The 19786-nt window shown below is 36.9% G+C and overlaps 1 protein-coding gene across 3 annotated transcripts in view; it reads right to left on the bottom strand.

Moving 5' to 3' along the window:
- The window catches only part of OLFM3 (olfactomedin 3), a 190910-nt gene that overhangs the window by 21697 nt on the left and 149427 nt on the right, over window positions 1–19786 (bottom strand). For all 3 annotated transcript variants that reach the window (XM_025996314.2, XM_072754485.1, XM_025996313.2), the window contains exons 2-4: window positions 14935–15081; window positions 7232–7387; window positions 2421–2640 (exon numbers count right to left, since the gene is read on the bottom strand). In XM_025996314.2, coding sequence (XP_025852099.1) covers window positions 2421–2640; window positions 7232–7387; window positions 14935–15081 — 523 coding nt within the window. The remainder of the gene's footprint in view (window positions 1–2420; window positions 2641–7231; window positions 7388–14934; window positions 15082–19786) is intronic.

The following is a 19786-nucleotide window of genomic DNA, read 5'->3' as shown; positions in this document are numbered from 1 at the left end:
ATAATCTGGAGTGATTCATCTGTAACAAACAGACCTCTTCAAAGTAAGTCAAAGTCCTACACAGACCAGTCCCATGTGTTGTCATTGACAGAAAATCTGTAATCAAATATTTTATGAGATAATAAAAATGCATTTGGATATTTCTTTGCAACCCCCAAAGGAACTTAGATATTGAGGGCACTCAATTCTTGGACTGAGATGTTCTTCTCATCTGGTTTGGTGGAGACATCATCTGGCAAGCTATGTAATTAATATGCGCATCAAACTAAAGGTATTTCTTGATTTAAACATAAAATATAACAGAATTCACTTATGTCAGTAATATTTACCTTTTTTTCTATTAGCAATAAACCCTATAACATTAATTATTAACAAAACAGTGTATAAGGTGGTATATCAGATAAATAACTCCTTCTTTCCTTAGTCTCAGTCAGTCCTATGCCCCCTGACTCAAATATGTGGTGAAGAGAGCTTTTTTTTTTTTCTTCAATTTATTCAATGTCTTGAAATAGCTAATATTTACTTGGTTGAAAGTTGGAAATTGTTACTATATGAGTCATTATAGAATTAATGTATTCAGCAAATATTAACTTTCTTTTGTCAGGCACTTTTCTAGGCATTGGGGGGGATACAAGTTTTAAAGGGAATATCATAGACATTGTTCTTGTTCTCATGGAACAAAAATCTAGAAGATAGCTATCCAGTTACACATGCAATGATAATGAAACATGAAAAGTCCAGTCATTGGTGAAATATCAGGATTTGGGAGCACCTAGCAGGGACACATAGTATATACAGGGAGAGCAATGAAGGATTTTGTCAAGACATGACATGTAAACAGACCTGAAGATGAATGGGGATTTGTCTCACATGTCAAGTGAACATGTGCTGACACAGAAAGGATAAACAGGAAAGAGTGTTGCAGGAAAAGGGACAAGTATCTCAACACTACCCTGTGATAAGAAAGCATAGAGCACACAAGACAGGGACGTAGCATGTAAGGGAAGGAGTGGCAGGACCTGAGATGGGAGAAGTAGGGAGGGCCACTTATGGAGGGCCTCATAAGCTGGGGACTATATCCTAGGATATAAGGGAGTCCTAGGAGATTTTCAGCAGTGCGAACTAATTTCAGATTCATGCTTCCAAAAAATCCCTTGGGCAATAATGTGGACAATGAGTGAAAAGTGCAAGAAGAGGAGTCATAGAATCTACTGGAGTAGTGATTGTTAGGAGACTAGTTATAGATGAAAAAGTATAGGCCTTGACGGATGAGGAATAAGGAACTGGGGATTTCTGTACGAGTGTTTAGCTTTAGGGTTTATGTTAATTGCCTTCCAAGTAATTTTGTCAAAATCTCTTGGAAATCCTGGGTTGGCCACAGTAGGCCCTCTGATGTGGTGATTCCCCACATTGTTTTGAACTGTACTACATGCAACTCTCTGTAAATTCATTCTCTTTTTTTATTTGGATTGCATTTGTAAAATAGTCTTTCAATTTTTCATCAGCCATTCAAATTTAAGTGTTTACATTTATCCTCTGAAATTGTCTTTACTAGAAATTATCTTTTCTGAATTCTTTTTTTCTCTTTTTAGTTTATTTTCTATTCTAGGAATTTGTTTCTTTCTCTTGGGGGAATATTTTTCTATGGTTATTGACTTGACCTCTCTGGTATATCACTTCATGTCAGCAACTAAAATACTGTTCCTAAATGGATTTACAACACCTCCTTATTTAATTTATGACCACATATTTATTTTGCATGAAATTACAGACTAGTGTCATGATGATTTCAGCGGAATAATTATCTCGTGGATGAAGTGGAAGAGTTCGGAAACTCAGACCAGGTTGAACCACACATTTCAGAAGTCCTGAACTGGAATCCATATCCCATATTCTATGCTTGACCCCTAGCAAAGTAGTAAATATATATTTGAGTAGGTGCCTCCTTTTTATTTCTTGGGTGGATCAGAACAACTAGCTGATGGCAATTCTCTATAGTAGAGGAATTGTTTCTGTTTGATGTAATCACTGCTGTTTCATATTTGGTCCCAAGGTAACTACCTTTTTCCCAACCTCTAACTTTCTTCACTACCAAAAATGCCTTTCCCCTTCTAGACAAGTAATGATTGACGATTACATATTATCTGTCTGTAGTAACTTACCGCCATTAGTGTAGCCAGTAGAATTGTCTGTATTATTTCAAGCCATCAAATGATAATAGCATGCTCTGAAAATTAGGCAACTGTTAATCAAATAACACTGGTTACACAGTGTGCTTAAGGCGTTATGGAATACTTAGAAAGCAGGCATTGGTTGCTCTATAATTAGATATTCATGACTATCTGCAAAATGTTAAGAATGCAGTTTTCATTGAAACCACTTAAAAATACAACTTAAACAAATGAAATTGTTCTACTTACTCAGCTTTTTCATGCAATCACGAAGTCTGGTTTCTAGGCTAAGCACTCTTTGATGCAGTTCCTCATAGTCATAGGCACCAATTTCCTCTTGAATCCCGGTGAGGACGGCAGACAGATTCCGGATTTCCTCCTTGAACTGGGTGATTAACTTGGCATCTGTTTTGTACTGTTCCAGCACGGGGATCAAGGGCAGGAGTTCATCCATCTTCTCTTTCAACTCCTGTTAAAAACAGCCAATTGTTCCTGAAAGTCATTTAAACAGATGAAGCAGCTATGTTCTTTTTAATACGATACCTAAAGGAGCTTATTAAAACAGACTCAAAATTCCTTTTTTCTGAAAATTAAAAGAAAAGTTTTATTAATGTATAATCAGGATATAACATATTAGTTTCAGGTTTACAACATATTGATTCAATACTTGTATATCAAAAATCTTACTGACTTTTGGTTGAAATTAGGTACTTTGTGAAAATGTAAGTGGCTACATGATCATTAGTAGTAAATCCATTTATCTCAATATAAGAACCTCTCTTTAAATTATGATTAGGTGCTTTTCAATAAAACAATTGATCCTTATTGTAATTATAAAAACTTCTTATGCTAGCAATTAAAGGTTAAAGTATCATTTCACTTTCTGGTAGCATTTTAAAAAGTGAACAATGCATTATTTAGGCAATATCATCAGGAGCCATCTTCTTATTGTGAATTACTAGAAATAGGTCAAATATCTCATGTCTGTTAACTCTAATTACCCCCTGACTATCTATGTTATGGGGTTACACTTAAAAGAAATTTTGAATCCTGGAACAGATTTTCTGTAACACTTCAATTGTTCCAACTGTGGCTTCCTACCACTCTGTCCCTTCCATTATGCTCAGGCATTCCTCATTCTTTCTAACATCCATCTTAACACAACATCATTAGGAAGGTAAGTTCAGCAAGCATAATAAATCATGCAAAGCTCCTCAAAGCTCAGAGAAATGCCTGTTGCTGTTTACCATTTTGAATTATTACCCACATTCTGATTCCATTTGCCTTAGCATAGATAATTTAGAGCTCTTTAAGTAAGGCAGAGTTGCTTACCCATGTAGTGAATTAACTCTTTTAACTCTTTCAGGGACCAAGGTACTCACAGTTTATGGAACAAAAGAACTAGTTGTACCGATTTGTTTGAAACTGCAGAGTTGTTTTTTATCTGGAGAACAAGAAGCATATTTTGCCAACACAGTGTCTCTTATCTCTTTGGTCGTAGTGGTCAGTGAAAATATTTCATGAATGTGAGTCAGTTGTGAGTTTTTTACAGATGATCCCATTTGTGGAAAGAGCTGTCACTGTTATGATCATTTGAGAATAATCCATAGGTGCTGTCAGAAACCATGCTGTACACTAACTAATTTAAGGAGCTGAAAATTGCATTTTAAAATTACATTTGGAAGATGTTATTACTATAAATGCATTAAAATAGCAGGAGTTCCCAATGCTGCCCTGGTATATGGGCTTATGTTTCTTGTGGGGAAATTTCCACTTGCTCTGTAAGCTCTGAATTTTTTTATTTTGTCTATATGTCCATGTTGCATGGGAGGGGACAGAGTCTTCATAATGAGAACGATTCATAAATATCACAGTGAAAAGGTGAAATTGCATAGCTTTACCCATTTTGGTGGCTCATTTGGAAACAAACTTATTAGTTTGAACATCTTGTGGCATCCCAAAAGGAAGACACAATTGCTTCATTATGATTTTAATAAGAAGAGTTCTGTCGGTAGCATTTGCTGCATATTATAGCAATAGTTACAATGAAGAGTTTTATGTTACACTATGGGAATATTGAAAAGAAAGCAATTCAGTGTCACAATTTTGGTGACTTTTTTTCCCCTGAACTAAAAAAAAAAAAAAAAACCAGCAACAAAGACAGGTAATTATATTTTTGGATCTCTTCAAAAATTCATAATTTGGTTATTGGTAATCAATATTGAAACTCTCGACATCAGTCAGAGAGCAAGGGGAAGTTCAACCAATATACACATCAAATTTTTAAAAGGTTAAAGTAGAATGGCACATATGTGTACTGATAACTAGAATAATATTTTCATCTTAAAAAGTACAGAAGACAGAACTTACTTAGCATTTTTGATAAGTTGAAAATGGTGTATCAGAGTAGGGTTTTCTTCCAATTAAAAGGTATTTTTGATGTAAATTTACTTTTGGAATGTTCCAGTTCTTTGCATCAAATATGGTACCTCAGCGCTTCATGCCAAATCTGACTCGTGCTCAGGCTCAGTGAATACATAAATTCAACAAACATATTGAGCATGTAATTATCATGCTTACGTTTCAGAGAGCTATAATCTATTTGGAGATGCAGTGTAGAACTGGTATTAGCAGGCTTACCTCTCGAGTTGGATATTGTGGTCCTGATGCATATTAGGTATAAGTGCTGAACAAATTGCATCAGTTTCTTTATCTGAACGATGGAAATAAGTATAGTGCCTACTCTATAGTATTGTTGAGAGGACTAAATTAGCTAATGTATATTTAAAGTTGCCAGAACTGTGTGTTGAATATGTGTAATTCTTCAGAAAATTATTATTGCTGTTTAGATTTTTACATATAACTTAAGTATCTACTTGGATTATGTAAACTGGTAAAATCAAAGTCATTATGTCATATGGTGCTGCCTGAAAATTAAGTTTTCTTACTCACAGCCTGGTTGCTGCTAAGCAAACTTACAGAAAAAGCAAATTGTTTCCTTGAGTTTCTCTCAGCTTTTTATCTTTCTGTTTATTTCTGATCTTCTCCCAAGGGTTCCCACAAATACACAGGCTTCATCATGCCTTCCCAGCTCTTCCAGGCTTGGCACCCTCAAACTATCCCTTGGCATCAGAGAGTTCTGCATTGTCCATCTGAGCCTGAGTAATTTTCACTCTGCGCCAGACACCCTGAGCACCTCTCCTTCTGTCCTTCCTTTCTGGGCATGCACCCCCGCCCCCCGCCCCCGGCCCTGTGCTGTAAGTGCCAGCTTACCATTTCCTCCTTCCTTGATGTCCTCAGCATCCGGCTCACATTACTCCTCTACAGCCTACACTCTAACCCTGAACACTTTGAGAATCCTCTGGTTTTCTGAAACTCTTCTGTGATTCTGTGTGTCTGTGTGTGTGTGTTGGGAAGACTAGTCCAAAACTGCTTTCTGGAAAATTGCCAAATCTTGAAAATCCTGCCCTGATCTTCTCTGAATAAAACTAAATAACATTACTCTTCCTTTGTGTTGTTAAATAATGTTTCTGCTTCTAATTACCATCAATTTTCTATGCCTGTTTTAGTTGTCTTTCATTGAAGAGAGATCATGATATATCCAGCAGTGGGCCAACACTGCCTTGCACACGGTACATACTCAATAAGTATTGGTTAATGTTAACTCATTTCCTCCTCAGCCTTCTACTTTTCACTGTTTACCATCCCCCCCCCATAAATTATCTACTCATCCGTTTCACTCATTCTCTCATTCCCAATAATATTTACACTTAAGATATCTTCTAAGCCTTGCTCTAATTTATTCTAATTTCTTAACCTCCTGGGTTTGCTTACTTTTCTCTTCAACCTCAACATCATAATTCATCATTTGAGCCTCATCTCTTGTCAGTACCATCCACTTTCTTACCCTCCCTTCCTTCTGTTGTACCTCTCTGATTAAATTTAAAACTGGTTCTGGGGATCCCTGGGTGGCTCAGTGGTTGGTGCCTGCCTTTGGCTCAGGTCATGATCCCGGAGTCCTGGGATTGAGTCTCGCATCGGGCTCCCTGTGTGGAGCCTGCTTCTCCCTCTGCCTGTGTCTCTGCCTCTCTCTCTCTCTCTGTCTCTCATGAATAAATAAATAAAATATTTAAAAATAAACAAAAATAAAACTGGTTCAATGTAAAAACTTATACGTACCTACTCAGGCTTCTGAGCACCACTGAAGAAAATTACAAACCATGAATATCTCTGCCAGGTCAAAGTGTGCTATGTGGACCTCCTGTCACATGTCTCTGACTAGCTCTGTGCCCATCACCATTATGTGTGAAAAGCACTTCTGATGCTTAAATTTTGGTCCACTCCCTTACCATCAGCAGTGCATCTCACTAGGGAAGGGAGGAAGAAAAGAACTATTGTTTACAAAACCACAATGTGTTTTATAAACTATGTGCTACCCCTTTGGAGGCAGGTTATTTCTTTTTAATAGAGGCTCAACTGGTATTATCATAGATTTTAAAAAATACGGCACTGTCATACATAGGTGCTAAATGTCCACATAGCATACTTAAAAGCACGATTTCTCCATTTTCAGTGTTTCTGGATAATTGCCAAAAACGACTTGAAGTCTTAGAAAAGACTTTGTATCAAGTTATGAAATGGCCTTCTTTTTCTTTTTATGTGCTACTATTAATGGTATTATTGCCTCTTTTAATACTAAATATTCTCTCTATGCCTCCTCATATCAGCAGGGCATAAAGTCATGAGGAAAAAGCATTGATAAGTTTAATTATTAATCTTCCTTGAGATTTCCTCTTGTCTTAGATATTGAATTGCCTGTAAATCTATCGAGAAACTCCACCAAGCTCTAGGAGGATTAGGCTCTTTTTATAGCAAGTCTTCCATGCATTCCTACCAGCTAATGGTCAGTTCCAGCGGAGAGATGATTGACATCCCCAGTTGAGTCTTTAACCTTGCTCATGTGGGCCAATGCACAGCTATTTCTAGCTGATTGCCATGCTGGCTGTCCATTGCACTCAGTGTCTGATTTGAATTGACAAGATTGCAGAAGTCAAACCTACTTGAAAATGCTTGGTCATTAGTGTCTTCCGATCATCTTCAATCTGCCGAAACTTGGCCTTCAGCCCTTTCATTTGGGTTTCCATTTTTAGAACATATTGGAAATCTCTCTGAGTTCTCAGGTTTAAGACTTCGATAGACTGGGACATGTTCTGAACCTGTTAAACAAGAATATTGGCTCTACATTATTGTCTATTTACAGGTATATGCAATCAATACTGAAGTAGCAAAAATGACAGTAACATAAAGAACTGGAAGTGCCAAATCCATATTTGCATCCCCACACAATACGTTTTCAGGAGGACAATTCTTCCTGATAAATATTCCAAAAATTTAGCAAGGGAAAATTAAACCTAAGCAGGAAATAATAAAATTGTCATTCTAAGATTAGGGATAAATAAATATGAATAAGAATTTAATAAATCAGAAAAGTAAATTTTAAAAATAGAAATTTCATCCCAGGGCCTTGTAAGCTTATGATGCCCCAAGCTGTTAACTGTTAACATGAGTTGTTTCTATAAGTACTAACTCTGATTTCTTCAAGATCGGGATGTTTAACAATTGTGGATGGTAGTGACATGTCCAATAGAATTAGAATGGAATCATTCCAGTACAGTTACTTCAACATCTTAAGTTCTCCCAGGGGTGAGATTGAATTGATCAAGATGCATCGTGGCAATGCTGGGCCACCCCCATACGTGAAGAGCGTAGTGTTTAAGAGACCTAGAAAATGGCAGCTGTATCAAGTGTTTGGTAGGTAGATAGTAAACACAGATTAAGCTGAGGGTACTTCTTAGGTTCGTTGGGCTCCAGGCTATGTAGAAGTAGGAAACAGGTGACCTGTAAAAAATCTAGAAATGAGGAAAGAAAGACTCTCTAATTTTTGTGGCAGCAAAATCCTAAAAACAAAGTGAAAATGTCTAATAGTTGGAGAGCTATTAAGTGATTGGGGAATGGAGTACCAATACACTATTTTAGAGGATAAGCTAGGTTTATCCTAGTACCATGGTACTCAAACTATTGTCTACAGAGCAGCAAGTTTGGCATCACTGAGGAGCCTGTTAAAATGCAGATTCTTGGGGCCTGCCCCAGAGCTACTGAGTCAGAATCTGCATTTTATTAGGATCCCTGTGTTTATTAAATTTTGCTCAACATGGAGGAATTTCCGTGAGAAAAGCAAGTGAGAAGAGTGAATGTAACAGCTTTTATATAATTTGATCTTTTATTCTAAATCAAATTCTATGTGCATATGTGTGTCTCTGTCTCTCACATATGCATAAAAAAATGGGGCATATGAACAAAAAATCATGGTGCAGAAAGGAATGTAAGGATTAGAAGAATACATATTAGGTTGAAGTAATGAATATTATAGAAAGGAATCTCTGCTAAATAGAATATATATATATATATATATATATATATAAATCTACATAGAATTATATGTTTTATTTCCATGAAATGAATACATGAAATCACCAGAAAACATTATGGTGGAATTTCAGGTGAATTTTATTTTGTTTTATACATTTTAAGCATTATTCTATTTATTTTTAAATAAACATTTATTTATAAGTAAGAAGTTATCTTCATTGCAACAATTGGGGGTTACAAATAAGGAAGGAGTGATTTATTCAATTTCTGTCATTAGGTATGTCACACAGCTCAGTGGACCAGCTAGCTATAAAGAGCCCATTGTTGGTACATTCCTCAGAAATGGAACATTCCAAAAAGGCAGTGCATTCTGCTGCCTTGCTTGCCTACTTCTACTTATTAAAGAAGGTCATATTTTCCTGTTTTTTTTTTCCTTTCCTGCTGTTTCATCCATAGGCCTGCCTTTTATGAATGCTATCTTTTCAGGAAATATTAAAGTCTAGCTTATATTAAAACTAATTGTGTATTGAGGGTGTTGGGTAGGAGCATACAAGTGGCTGCCCCTCAGTGAGCTCTGTGAGATCTGAAGCTGCATCTTATCCAAATATTTTATTTCTAAGACTATATACAGAATCAGGCATAGAATAATTGCTCAATGAATATCTCTTGGGTAAAATTATCTTAGGCTTCCAATAATAGTAATAGGTAATTAGTATTTTAATATTTTAAGGAAAGTTCCTCCTTCTGTCACTGTAACACTATAGCATTACATCACTCCCAAATATTTCTTAATTTACTATCATTCTTACTTAGAAAGCTTCATTTTTTTTTTTTTTTGGATCTTTAGTGTGGCATAACATTACTGAGACAACAATGAAAGATGGAGATGGTAACTACATCTTGGGTAAATTTAATGCTCTCAAAATAATTTTCAGCTCTATTATGGTTAAGCATGAATAAAGAAAAGCCATTTGTATTAAAGAAACTATGTACACATTTGAATATGGCATTTGTCTTTGAAGATGCCCATCATTGGTGTGACCAATATTTTCCTAGGAATTCCATGTACCTAGGCAGAGTCCATACAGTTAGAAAACATAGGCAAATGAGGTATTCTGGATACAGTTAAAAATAGCTTCTCTTTTATTTTGTCTCTGATTAACCCTATTAGGTTAATTTTCAACTGTATTTGTGTTGTGGGAAAATGCACAGAGAGAGTTTTTGCTAAGACTTGATTGTGACCATCTATATTGTAGAAGAGCTACATTTGGGTAATGGATAGAGATGGAGCTGTCTAGTCAGAAAGGATGTGGCTCTGGACTGTCTTTTGCTTTTCCTGCTGGCTATACCTAGGAACGTTTGGTTTCCCCACTGTTACAGAAACTTCTTAAGCACCAGTTTCCTGTTGATACCTGAGACTGGCTTCCGACAGTTACACTTGTAGGAAGGAGATCCATCTGCTGTGGTTCCTCTTTTAGTCTGTTTATCACTCATATTCTACAGGTTTTCCATATGTGTCCCTGTGTTTAGACCCTCTCTACATAGTCTGGCAAGTTTATTCTCTCCCTTCATTGATAATTTAAAAAATTATTTATTTTAGTTCTTGCATAAATAAATGTCTGAGGTCTTTCTGAATTTAAATACAAATTAACTTAGATTTTCACTCTAATTCATAGTTATTGGGTAGGCCACTTGGAAAAAAAGCAGCCTACAGTTCACATAATTTACTATTTCTCTTGGCATATAATACGCTCCAGTAATAGATTTAATGAACATAACTTGTAGACACCTAGGTTTTGTTAATAGGTTTTGTGGAGTTTTTTGTTACTTAAATATGATGATTTTTTTAAAGGTATGATTTTCTGATTGCACCCAAAAGCATAAGATACCTAGGAATAAACCTTACCAAGGAGGTGAAGGATCTATACCCTAAAAACTATAGAACACTTCTGAAAGAAATTGAGGAAGACACAAAGAGATGGAAAAATATTCCATGCTCATGGATTGGCAGAATTAATATTGTGAAAATGTCAATGTTACCCAGGGCAATTTACACGTTTAATGCAATCCCTATCAAAATACCATGGACTTTCTTCAGAGAGTTAGAACAAATTATTTTAAGATTTGTGTGGAATCAGAAAAGACCCCGAATAGCCAGGGGAATTTTAAAAAAGAAAACCATAGCTGGGGGCATCACAATGCCAGATTTCAGGTTGTACTACAAAGCTGTGGTCATCAAGACAGTGTGGTACTGGCACAAAAATAGACACATAGATCAATGGAACAGAATAGAGAACCCAGAAGTGGACCCTGAAATGTACGGTCATCTAATATTCGATAAAGGAGGAAAGACTATCCATTGGAAGAAAGACAGTCTCTTCAATAAATGGTGTTGGGAAAATTGGACATCCACATGCAGAAGAATGAAACTGGACCACTCTCTTTCACCATACACAAAGATAAACTCAAAATGGATGAGAGATCTAAATGTGAGACAAGAGTCCATCAAAATCCTAGAGGAGAACACAGGCAACACCCTTTTTGAACTCGGCCACAGTAACTTCTTGCAAGATACATCCACAAAGGCAAAAGAAACAAAAGCAAAAATGAACTATTGGGACTTCATCAAGATAAGAAGCTTTTGCACAGCAAAGGATACAGTCAAAAAAACTAAAAGACAACCTACAGAATGGGAGAGGATATTTGCAAACGACATATCAGATAAAGGGCTAGTTTCCAAAATCTATAAAGAACTTATTCAACTCAACACCAAAGAAACAAACAATCCAATCATGAAATGGGCAAAAGACATGAAGAGAAATCTCACAGAGGAAGACATGGACATGGCCAACATGCACATGAGAAAATGCTCTGCATCACTTGCCATCAGGGAAATACAAATCAAAACCACAATGAGATACCACCTCACACCAGTGAGAATGGGGAAAATTAACAAGGCAGGAAACAAATGTTGGAGAGGATGCGGAGAAAAGGGAACCCTCTTACACTGTTGGTGGGAATGTGAACTGGTGCAGCCACTCTGGAAAACTGTGTGGAGGTTCCTCAAAGAGTTAAAAATAGACCTGCCCTACGACCCAGCAATTGCACTGTTGGGGATTTACCCCAAAGATTCAGATGCAACGAAACGTCGGGACACCTGCACCCCGATGTTTCTATCAGCAATGGCCACAATAGCCAAACTGTGGAAGGAGCCTCGGTGTCCATCGAAAGATGAATGGATAAAGAAGATGTGGTTTATGTATACAATGGAATATTACTCAGCGATTAGAAACGACAAATACCCACCATTTGCTTCAACGTGGATGGAACTGGAGGGTATTATGCTGAGTGAAATAAGTCAATCGGAGAAGGACAAGCAGTGTATGTTCTCATTCATTTGGGGAATATAAATAATAGTGAAAGGGAATATAAAGGAAGGGAGAAGAAATGTTGGGAAATATCAGGAAGGGAGACAGAACATAAAGACTCCTAACTCGGGGAAACGAACTAGGGGTGGTGGAAGGGGGGAGGAGGGCGGGTGTTGGAGGGGAATGCGTGACGGGCACTGAGGTGGACACTTGACGGGATGAGCACTGGGTGTTTTTCTGTATGTTGGTAAATTGAACACCAATAAAAATTAATTTAAAAAAAAAAAAAGGTATGATTTTCTGGAATTTCTTTAATATATTAAACATGTTGCATATTAGATGGAATGGTCTATAAATTTCAATGATTGTTTTCAGCCAACCCCCTGGATTGTGTTTTTTTGCCTTATTTATCCTACACTAATTCCTGGTTTCTATCATAGTTCTGGAATATGTTTGACTTTGGACCTGTAGAGGGTATTATCTATTTCCTGACACTTTATTTGAATTTTTTGGACTGGTTTTCGAAGAAATATCTGAATCTATATGGGGTGTGTATGTGTAATGCTATCCTGAGAAACAGTAGCAGAAATAAGGTTATAATATCTAAGAATGTGTTTCTCACTGAAATTGATAAAGAAAAAAGATGCTTTTGTACAGGAAAGAATATAGGAGCAGAAAGTCTATAATTTAGGGAGAAATACAATTTAAGAGAAAAGAAAAATTGGATTTAAAAGATAAATCTTTTTACCAAGGTAATTAATTTCCCTAGTAACCAAATAATATTAAAACCATGTATTTGGATTTTTTCCCATAGAAATAAAGAAAATCAAGATTGGTAAGCAATACTCAAGAAAAACCACAGTTCATATGTCATGATTCCTAATAGCTGAGAGGCACATTAGCTAGAGTCATTAACTTGAATGAAAATGACATTTGCTCTTGTCTGGGAGACAGATATTGAAGGAGCAGAGAAGATGGGATCTTATAAAAAGAGACTTTAAAAGAAAGAGCCAATAGATTGATGATATCTCTGAGGAGAGGGGGAGGAAAAACAGGACTAATCATTGTATAAAAACAAGAAAAAAACTTTCTTAAAATCTTAGCACATCAATAGACTTCTAAGTAATGTACACAGAGGAAATTTATTTTCATTATATGACGGTGGAAGTTATTGTTGCTGGCTTGAGATTACATAAAGTAGGCACATCTGTATTACAAATTTGATGCTTTCATTTTTCTAGCTTCTCTTAATTTTCAGTAAAAAGTTCCAATTCACTGCCATCATTGTGTGAATGATCATGAAAATGATATGCACAGAGTGAATTGTTGAGCATGGTGTCCCCTAAAAGCACATACTACCTAATCTATCTTATTATCCCTAAAGGTATTTAAAATTCCAACAACATCAGTCTGGCCACCCAGCTGTCCTACTATATTCAGAGCCCAACACAGTGAAATTCTGAATGAGAATAATTGAAAGAACCATTCATTGTTTTTTTTTCCTCCTCAAACTAAACATAAATAACCTTTCATGAGCTGACTTTTATCTGCAAAAAAGAATAAATCAAGGACATTCTGCGTTTGATTGTTATGGATCCGGCTTAAGTAAATTATATGGAGAAAATGCTATTGAATGAAACTGAAGAGTTTAATGTTCAAAGGAATGACTTAGAGAATGATGATAAATACTTGAAATTATTCATTATCTGTTCAGATAGCTTGCATATTGCATTCTGTTATTTTAACTTCCTTGCAAGATTGTTAATGGGATTCAAATGTGTGAGCTCAAAGAGTCTAGTGTAATCTTGGGAGTTGAGGATAAATTTCTGGCATGGGAATAGGACTTCTTGCTTTTTTCTTTTTTCCTTAAGGAGAGACCAGCTGGATATTAAGATGTATGATAGTCAGTCTTAAGAAGGTAAGATTGGGAAAAGTAAAAAGTAATATAAATAAAACAGTAGAACAGGAAGCGTGAGGTATTCTTTTTCAGGAAGGGAAAACAAGTTTACTTGAGAAGGGGGGACAAAAATTGGAATGACCTTCCTCATCATTCCCTGCTCTCCCACATTTCCCTTTCAAGGAATGGTAGATTTAAAAAAAAAAAAAAAAGGTCATTTCTAATGGCTGAGTAATATTCCATTGTATACATAGACCACATCTTCTTTATCCATTCATCTTTCGATGGACACCAAGGCTCCTTCCACAGTTTGGCTATTGCGGACATTGTTGCTATAAACATTGGGGTGCAGGTGTCCCAGTGTTTCACTGCATCTGTATCTTTGGGGTAAGTTCCCAGCAGTGCAATTGCTGGGTCGTAGGGCAGGTCTATTTTTAACTCTTTAAGGAACCTCCACAGAGTTTTCCAAAGTGGCTGCACCAGTTCACATTCCCACCAACAGTGCAAGAGGGTTCCCCTTTCTCTACAAACTCTCCAACATGTGTTATTTCCTGTCTTGTTAATTTTCTCCATTCTCACTGGTGTGAGGTGGGATCTCATGGTGGTTTTGATTTGTATTTCCCTGATGGCAAGTGATGCAGAGCGTTTTCTCATGTGCATGTTGGCCATGTCTACCCACCATTTGCTTCAATATGGGTGGAACTGGAGGGTATTATGCTGAGTGAAATGAGTCAATCGGAGAAGGACAAACATTATATGTTCTCATTCATTTGGGGAATATAAATAAGAGTGAAAGGGAATAGAAGGAAAGGGAGAAGAAATGGGTAGGAAATATCAGAAAGGGAGACAGAACATAAAGACTCCTAACTTTGGGAAACGAACTAGGGGTGGTGGAAGGGGAGGAGGGCGGGGGGTTGGGGGGAATGGGTGACGGGCACTGAGGGGGGCACTTGACGGGATGAGCACTGGGTATTATTCTGTATGTTGGCAAATGGAACACCAATTAAAAATAAATTCATTATAAAAAATTTAAAAAAAGGTGAGGGAGGGCAGAAAACAGGGTACCTACCTTTTCCAGAAGCTGGCGAAGCTGCCTGCTTTTGGCATCGCGGGAACACAGGTTCTGTTCTGGAGCAACCACTGTGCATATGCATCGTCCATCAGGATCCTGTGCTGAACTGTACACTTGCCACCCTTCTTTGGGACTGATCTGAGTCTGAGGAAACCAATGGCAAACACATAAGAACACAGATGTCTATTATAGCGTAAAGAGAATGTGGGTGTGTAACATTTTAAGCAAAGCATCTTTTTTGATAATTAAAGTTTGTGTTTTTATTTTCTGAAGATAGAGATTAAACAACTTCTATAGTCAGCATAGCTTCATTTAGTTACACTCTCCTTATCAGTCCCCAGGAGAATTTTTTCTATATTATTCTCATGTTATTAACCATTTATTGACCCTACAGCACGTCCCTAATGCTTTTTGTCATATCTGGACATTTCAGTGCAACTTTAGAAGCGTCTGATAACCACTGAATCACATAACAGCAGTCTTTCTACATAAGATCTGTTAGTTTGTCTTTCCCAACAGTAACTGGTAGTAGTAGTAGTATATATATATTTTTCTGATTATTATTCATGTGTGATATTCTGATGCAAAGCCCTATGGTAAGGACCTTCCAGTGCATTAAAGGATCAATTGTGAATAAAGCTAGAAAAATAGCATATAAGAATATAGGGTAAAAGTAATTAGATCACCATGGTTTTGCAAAGAAAGCACAGTCCTAAGGAGGTTAAAGAGAGTATTTTAACATAGTCGGCCAAATTCATCTTCTCAAATTACTTCTGTGCACTTATCACCCTACCTCTCTAGAACCCTAGCTCGTATGACCTAGGTCTCGTATGACCCTACCTCTCTAGAACCCTAGCTTAAAGTGGCTTTCCTATCTATGAAGGAGGCAGTTTAAAGTCATCCTCCTATTTACGTTTCTAGTTTTTCCTCTTGTATCTTCCTATAGGAAACTTCCTTTCAATCATACTGGTCTGTGTGTGTCCTGAAAGCATGCCACCTTGATTTATATCTGTGTATGTTACTCATGTTGTTTCTCCTGCTTGGTATATCCATCTTATAAACCTTCAGATTACTAAACCCTTATAATTTCTACCTATTCTGAAGGATTGTCTGTATTATTCACCAAGCATTTAATGTGTATTGTCTAGTATCGCTATTTGCCTTTCAAATGTCTTATTTCAACACTTAGTTTATATCCAGTTACTAGATATATTAGATATTTCCTGTCATATCAAGTACATTCTATCAGGTACAAAGATAAGTATGCTCACTTTTTATCTAGTTACTTTTCAGAAAGAACTGGGCTTTAAACATATACTCTCCGTTGTACAAACAGGAGTCGTTGCGGTTGCCGTGATGTACTGCCCAGAGAGGCACTCATTTATTTCTCTAGCTGCTGAGATTATCAGTGGCTTGACTCTCAGTTGAGCTTCTCTTTGGGGATCGGCTAGGCTGAAAAATGCTGCCATTCAAGGGCAGGCCCTGGTCCAAGGGACAGCTCATGTGCATTGATTTTGATGATGCAGCAGTACAAAGAAGCACCCTAAGAAGCAGGAATTATTATTTCCATTTCACAGAAGAGGAAATTGTTTGAGAACACTCAGTATGGATAGTAGAGCTTGTATGAAACCAGGCAGTATGCTCCAGAGCAGTACTGTCAAATGGAAATATAATAATTTTAACTTTTTTAATAGGCTTAAAAAGGTAAAAAGAAATAATATTAATCTTTATGTACTTTATTTAACTCCATATATTCAAAGTATTTCATCATGTAATCAATATAAAAATTATTCATGAAATACTTTACATTGTTTTTCCCTCTTTTTTTTTTTTGCACTCTTTTAAATGGATTGTACATTTTATACTTATGACTCACTTCAATTTGGATTAGCCACATTTCAAATGCTTAATAGCTACATGTGGGCTCCTTTTTTTTTAAAAAAGCTTTTATTCATTTATTTATTCATGAGAGACACAGAGAGAGGCAGAGACATAGGCAGAGCGAGAAGTGGGCTCTCTGCAGGGAGCCTGATGCAGGACTTGATCCCAGAACTCTGGGATCATGACCTGAGCTGAAGACAGACTCTCAATCACTGAGCCAGCCGGGTGCCCCTACCTGTGGCCTCCTTATTGGACAGTGCACCACTAGAGTCCTGCATTTAATTAAAATGCTAAGGCCATATGAGTATGATGTTGAAGAGCCAGATAATTGTTTTTAAAGGTCAGTCGTGGATATTGAAAAAACTACCTAACAGATGTTACATAGACAAACCATCCAATTTGATCTGAATTTGTTTTTCCTGTTGAAATAGCAGATAAATCAGTGGTCGTCTTTGTAGCTATTTTCTGGCTTCTACGACTAGGATCTGAAATTCATCAGCCTTTCTCTATCTGTCCTTCTCTGGTCTCCAGGGATTCAGAAGATAGGTATTTCTCGTATGACCAGGAGAAGAGGGAGATGAATTTAGTTGAGAAAAGAAGATATTTAATGAATGAGGTTGGAAAGCCAAGGTGAGGAAGAGTGAGAGAAGGGCTGAGGGTTGGGAATGGAGATGCGGTTAGGAACCAAGAGGTGAAGGGAGGCCAGCAGAGGACTGTCTTGCAAAATGCCCGTGGTTACTGGACTCAGCTGTTTGCCTATAGACCTGAAGTGTTTTGCCAGGTTAAAAGTGGACTCTTCGAAGAATGAAAGCAGGCTGGCTTCTCTTTCCACAGATCTGCTATGGTCTGTGAGAACTTCTGTCCCTGGAATTCACAGCAGAACAGATACAATTTCCTACTTATCCTGTCCCAGGTCCCAGATCATTGCATACCATCAGCCAGCACACAGTTCTTTTTCTTTTCAAGGGCTCTAGCAGTAATTGCTACAGGGTGCTGATAGGCATTGCAACAGCAATCATGAGCAACTATCAGAGAAGCTGTAAGTTATGAACTCAGAAAACTCTTGAAGATGTCACAGTCCTTGTCCTTGATCTATAATGAGAACCAAGTGGTGCCAGAGCTCTTTTTAATCTTCCTTTTCAGATAATTCATGGAAACATCCTATGCTGCCTTTTATTTCTGAAGCATTGGATTCATTATTATTTCTTTCTTTTTCATTCTCTCATTCCTTGTGGCATTTATGCCTGAATATCTAGTTAGGATGGATAGATGTACTTAGAATTATATATTATTAGAATCAGATAGCACCTTAAAGACTATTTTGGTATCCTTTTTGTATTAAGGAAGAAAAAAATGTAGAGATTACAGAATAGTGATAGGAATGGTTTAGCAGAGTAGTTTTCAGCGATTCATTTAAAGGTTTAAGCTAAGTAACAGGATGGGGTTAATATATCTAGACATAGGTCTTATAGTTTCAGTTAGACTTCATCTAACATTGGACACAAATCTCAAGTATGTCAGAAAATTAAGTCTTGTCACTAGGATAAATTTAGCTTTTGGATAAAGGAGCATGGGTCACTCAATTATAATATTAAAATATCTTTAACTGCAGCGCAAACACTGATTATTAAATCTGGCAGCATTAATATTGGTATTCACTTGCCAGTGTTTGGCTAACTAGTGAGGAGCTTATCATGACAGGGCAAGGTGTCACTTGGTTTCTGGAATGAGGGAAACAGGAAAGGTGAATAGGGTTTGATGTTCATTTAGCATTCTCCCTGAAGTGTCAGCTTAATAAAAGTAGACTCCAGCCTTGTTTGTACTTCCAATTGTCTTCTTGTAAGAATCATTGGGAAGAGCCATGACCTTATCTACTACACAGTTAGTTTGAATGATCTCAAGTATAACAAGTTACCTCTTTGGCAAGAAAAAGGTAACTCAAAAGAGAAAAAAAGCTAATATAAAAGATGAGTGCCTGACAGTCCTGTGGGTTTTGAAAAGAGACCTCTTTGTCAGGGTCATTGATAAATAAAGGAAGCATCTCGAGTGCTCTCTTTTAGGCATCCATAACTGGCATTGAAAGGAGGATCAGAACAAAACCATCCAAGATCTCAGGTGGAAGGAAATATTTAGGCAGTTTTTGGATACCAATGAAAAAAGACTTGCCATTTTAACTTTCAAGAACAATTATTTAGGTGTCTGTAAAACTCATAGTAATAGCAAACATTTATGGAGCTCTAACTTGGCCGTTCGTGTACTATTACCTTTGAATATCACACTGACCTTATGGACAAGGTTATGTTATTCCATTCTACCCATTTTATAGGTGAGCGAACTGAGATGGAAAGACAGGAAGGAACTTGCTCAAGGACATGCAGGGGGTAATCAGCAGAGCCGGAATTTGCACTTTGATGTCAGTTTGATGTCAGAGTCTGAAAGTTTAGCCACCACACTGCACCACCAGTTATCTGAAATTCCCTTTTATAAATGCTAACGCTAACCCTGAAAGCATTTTCGGAACTGCGGTGAAGGCCAGTACTCGGACCTGGAGGGTGCATGTGGTTTATTACTATCCAAAGCATCCTAATCATAGTGGTTACTGATGCAGTTCTCTTTGAACCTTTTGTTTTAATTAGAAGAACTAAATGAACTATTTAGTAGTTTTTAATATTGCAGAACTCATGAAATATTTAAGAATGCTCTAAATAGGAGAATTAAAATGATAATTTTAACAATTGGATTTCAAGTCTGGATTCTTTCCTTATAATTGAATTACCAAGCTATGCTTTATAAATATAAAACTACTGTGTGAGAATTCGCTCAAAACTCCAGGGACTTTGTACCAGAAAAGAGAGATCCTGAAGACTGAGGTAAAAGTAAAAATAAATAAAAATATCTTGCGTTTCCATTTGTTTTTCTGTTTATAAAATCCCCCCCCCTTTGTATTACCCTCACTTTTTTTAAACCA

This window comes from Vulpes vulpes, chromosome 3 (assembly GCF_048418805.1).
Source record: "Vulpes vulpes isolate BD-2025 chromosome 3, VulVul3, whole genome shotgun sequence".
In the NCBI taxonomy this organism is placed as follows: Eukaryota; Metazoa; Chordata; class Mammalia; order Carnivora; family Canidae; genus Vulpes; species Vulpes vulpes.
Note: the sequence above shows the minus strand (reverse complement) of the source record. Positions and strands in the feature narration are given on the sequence as shown.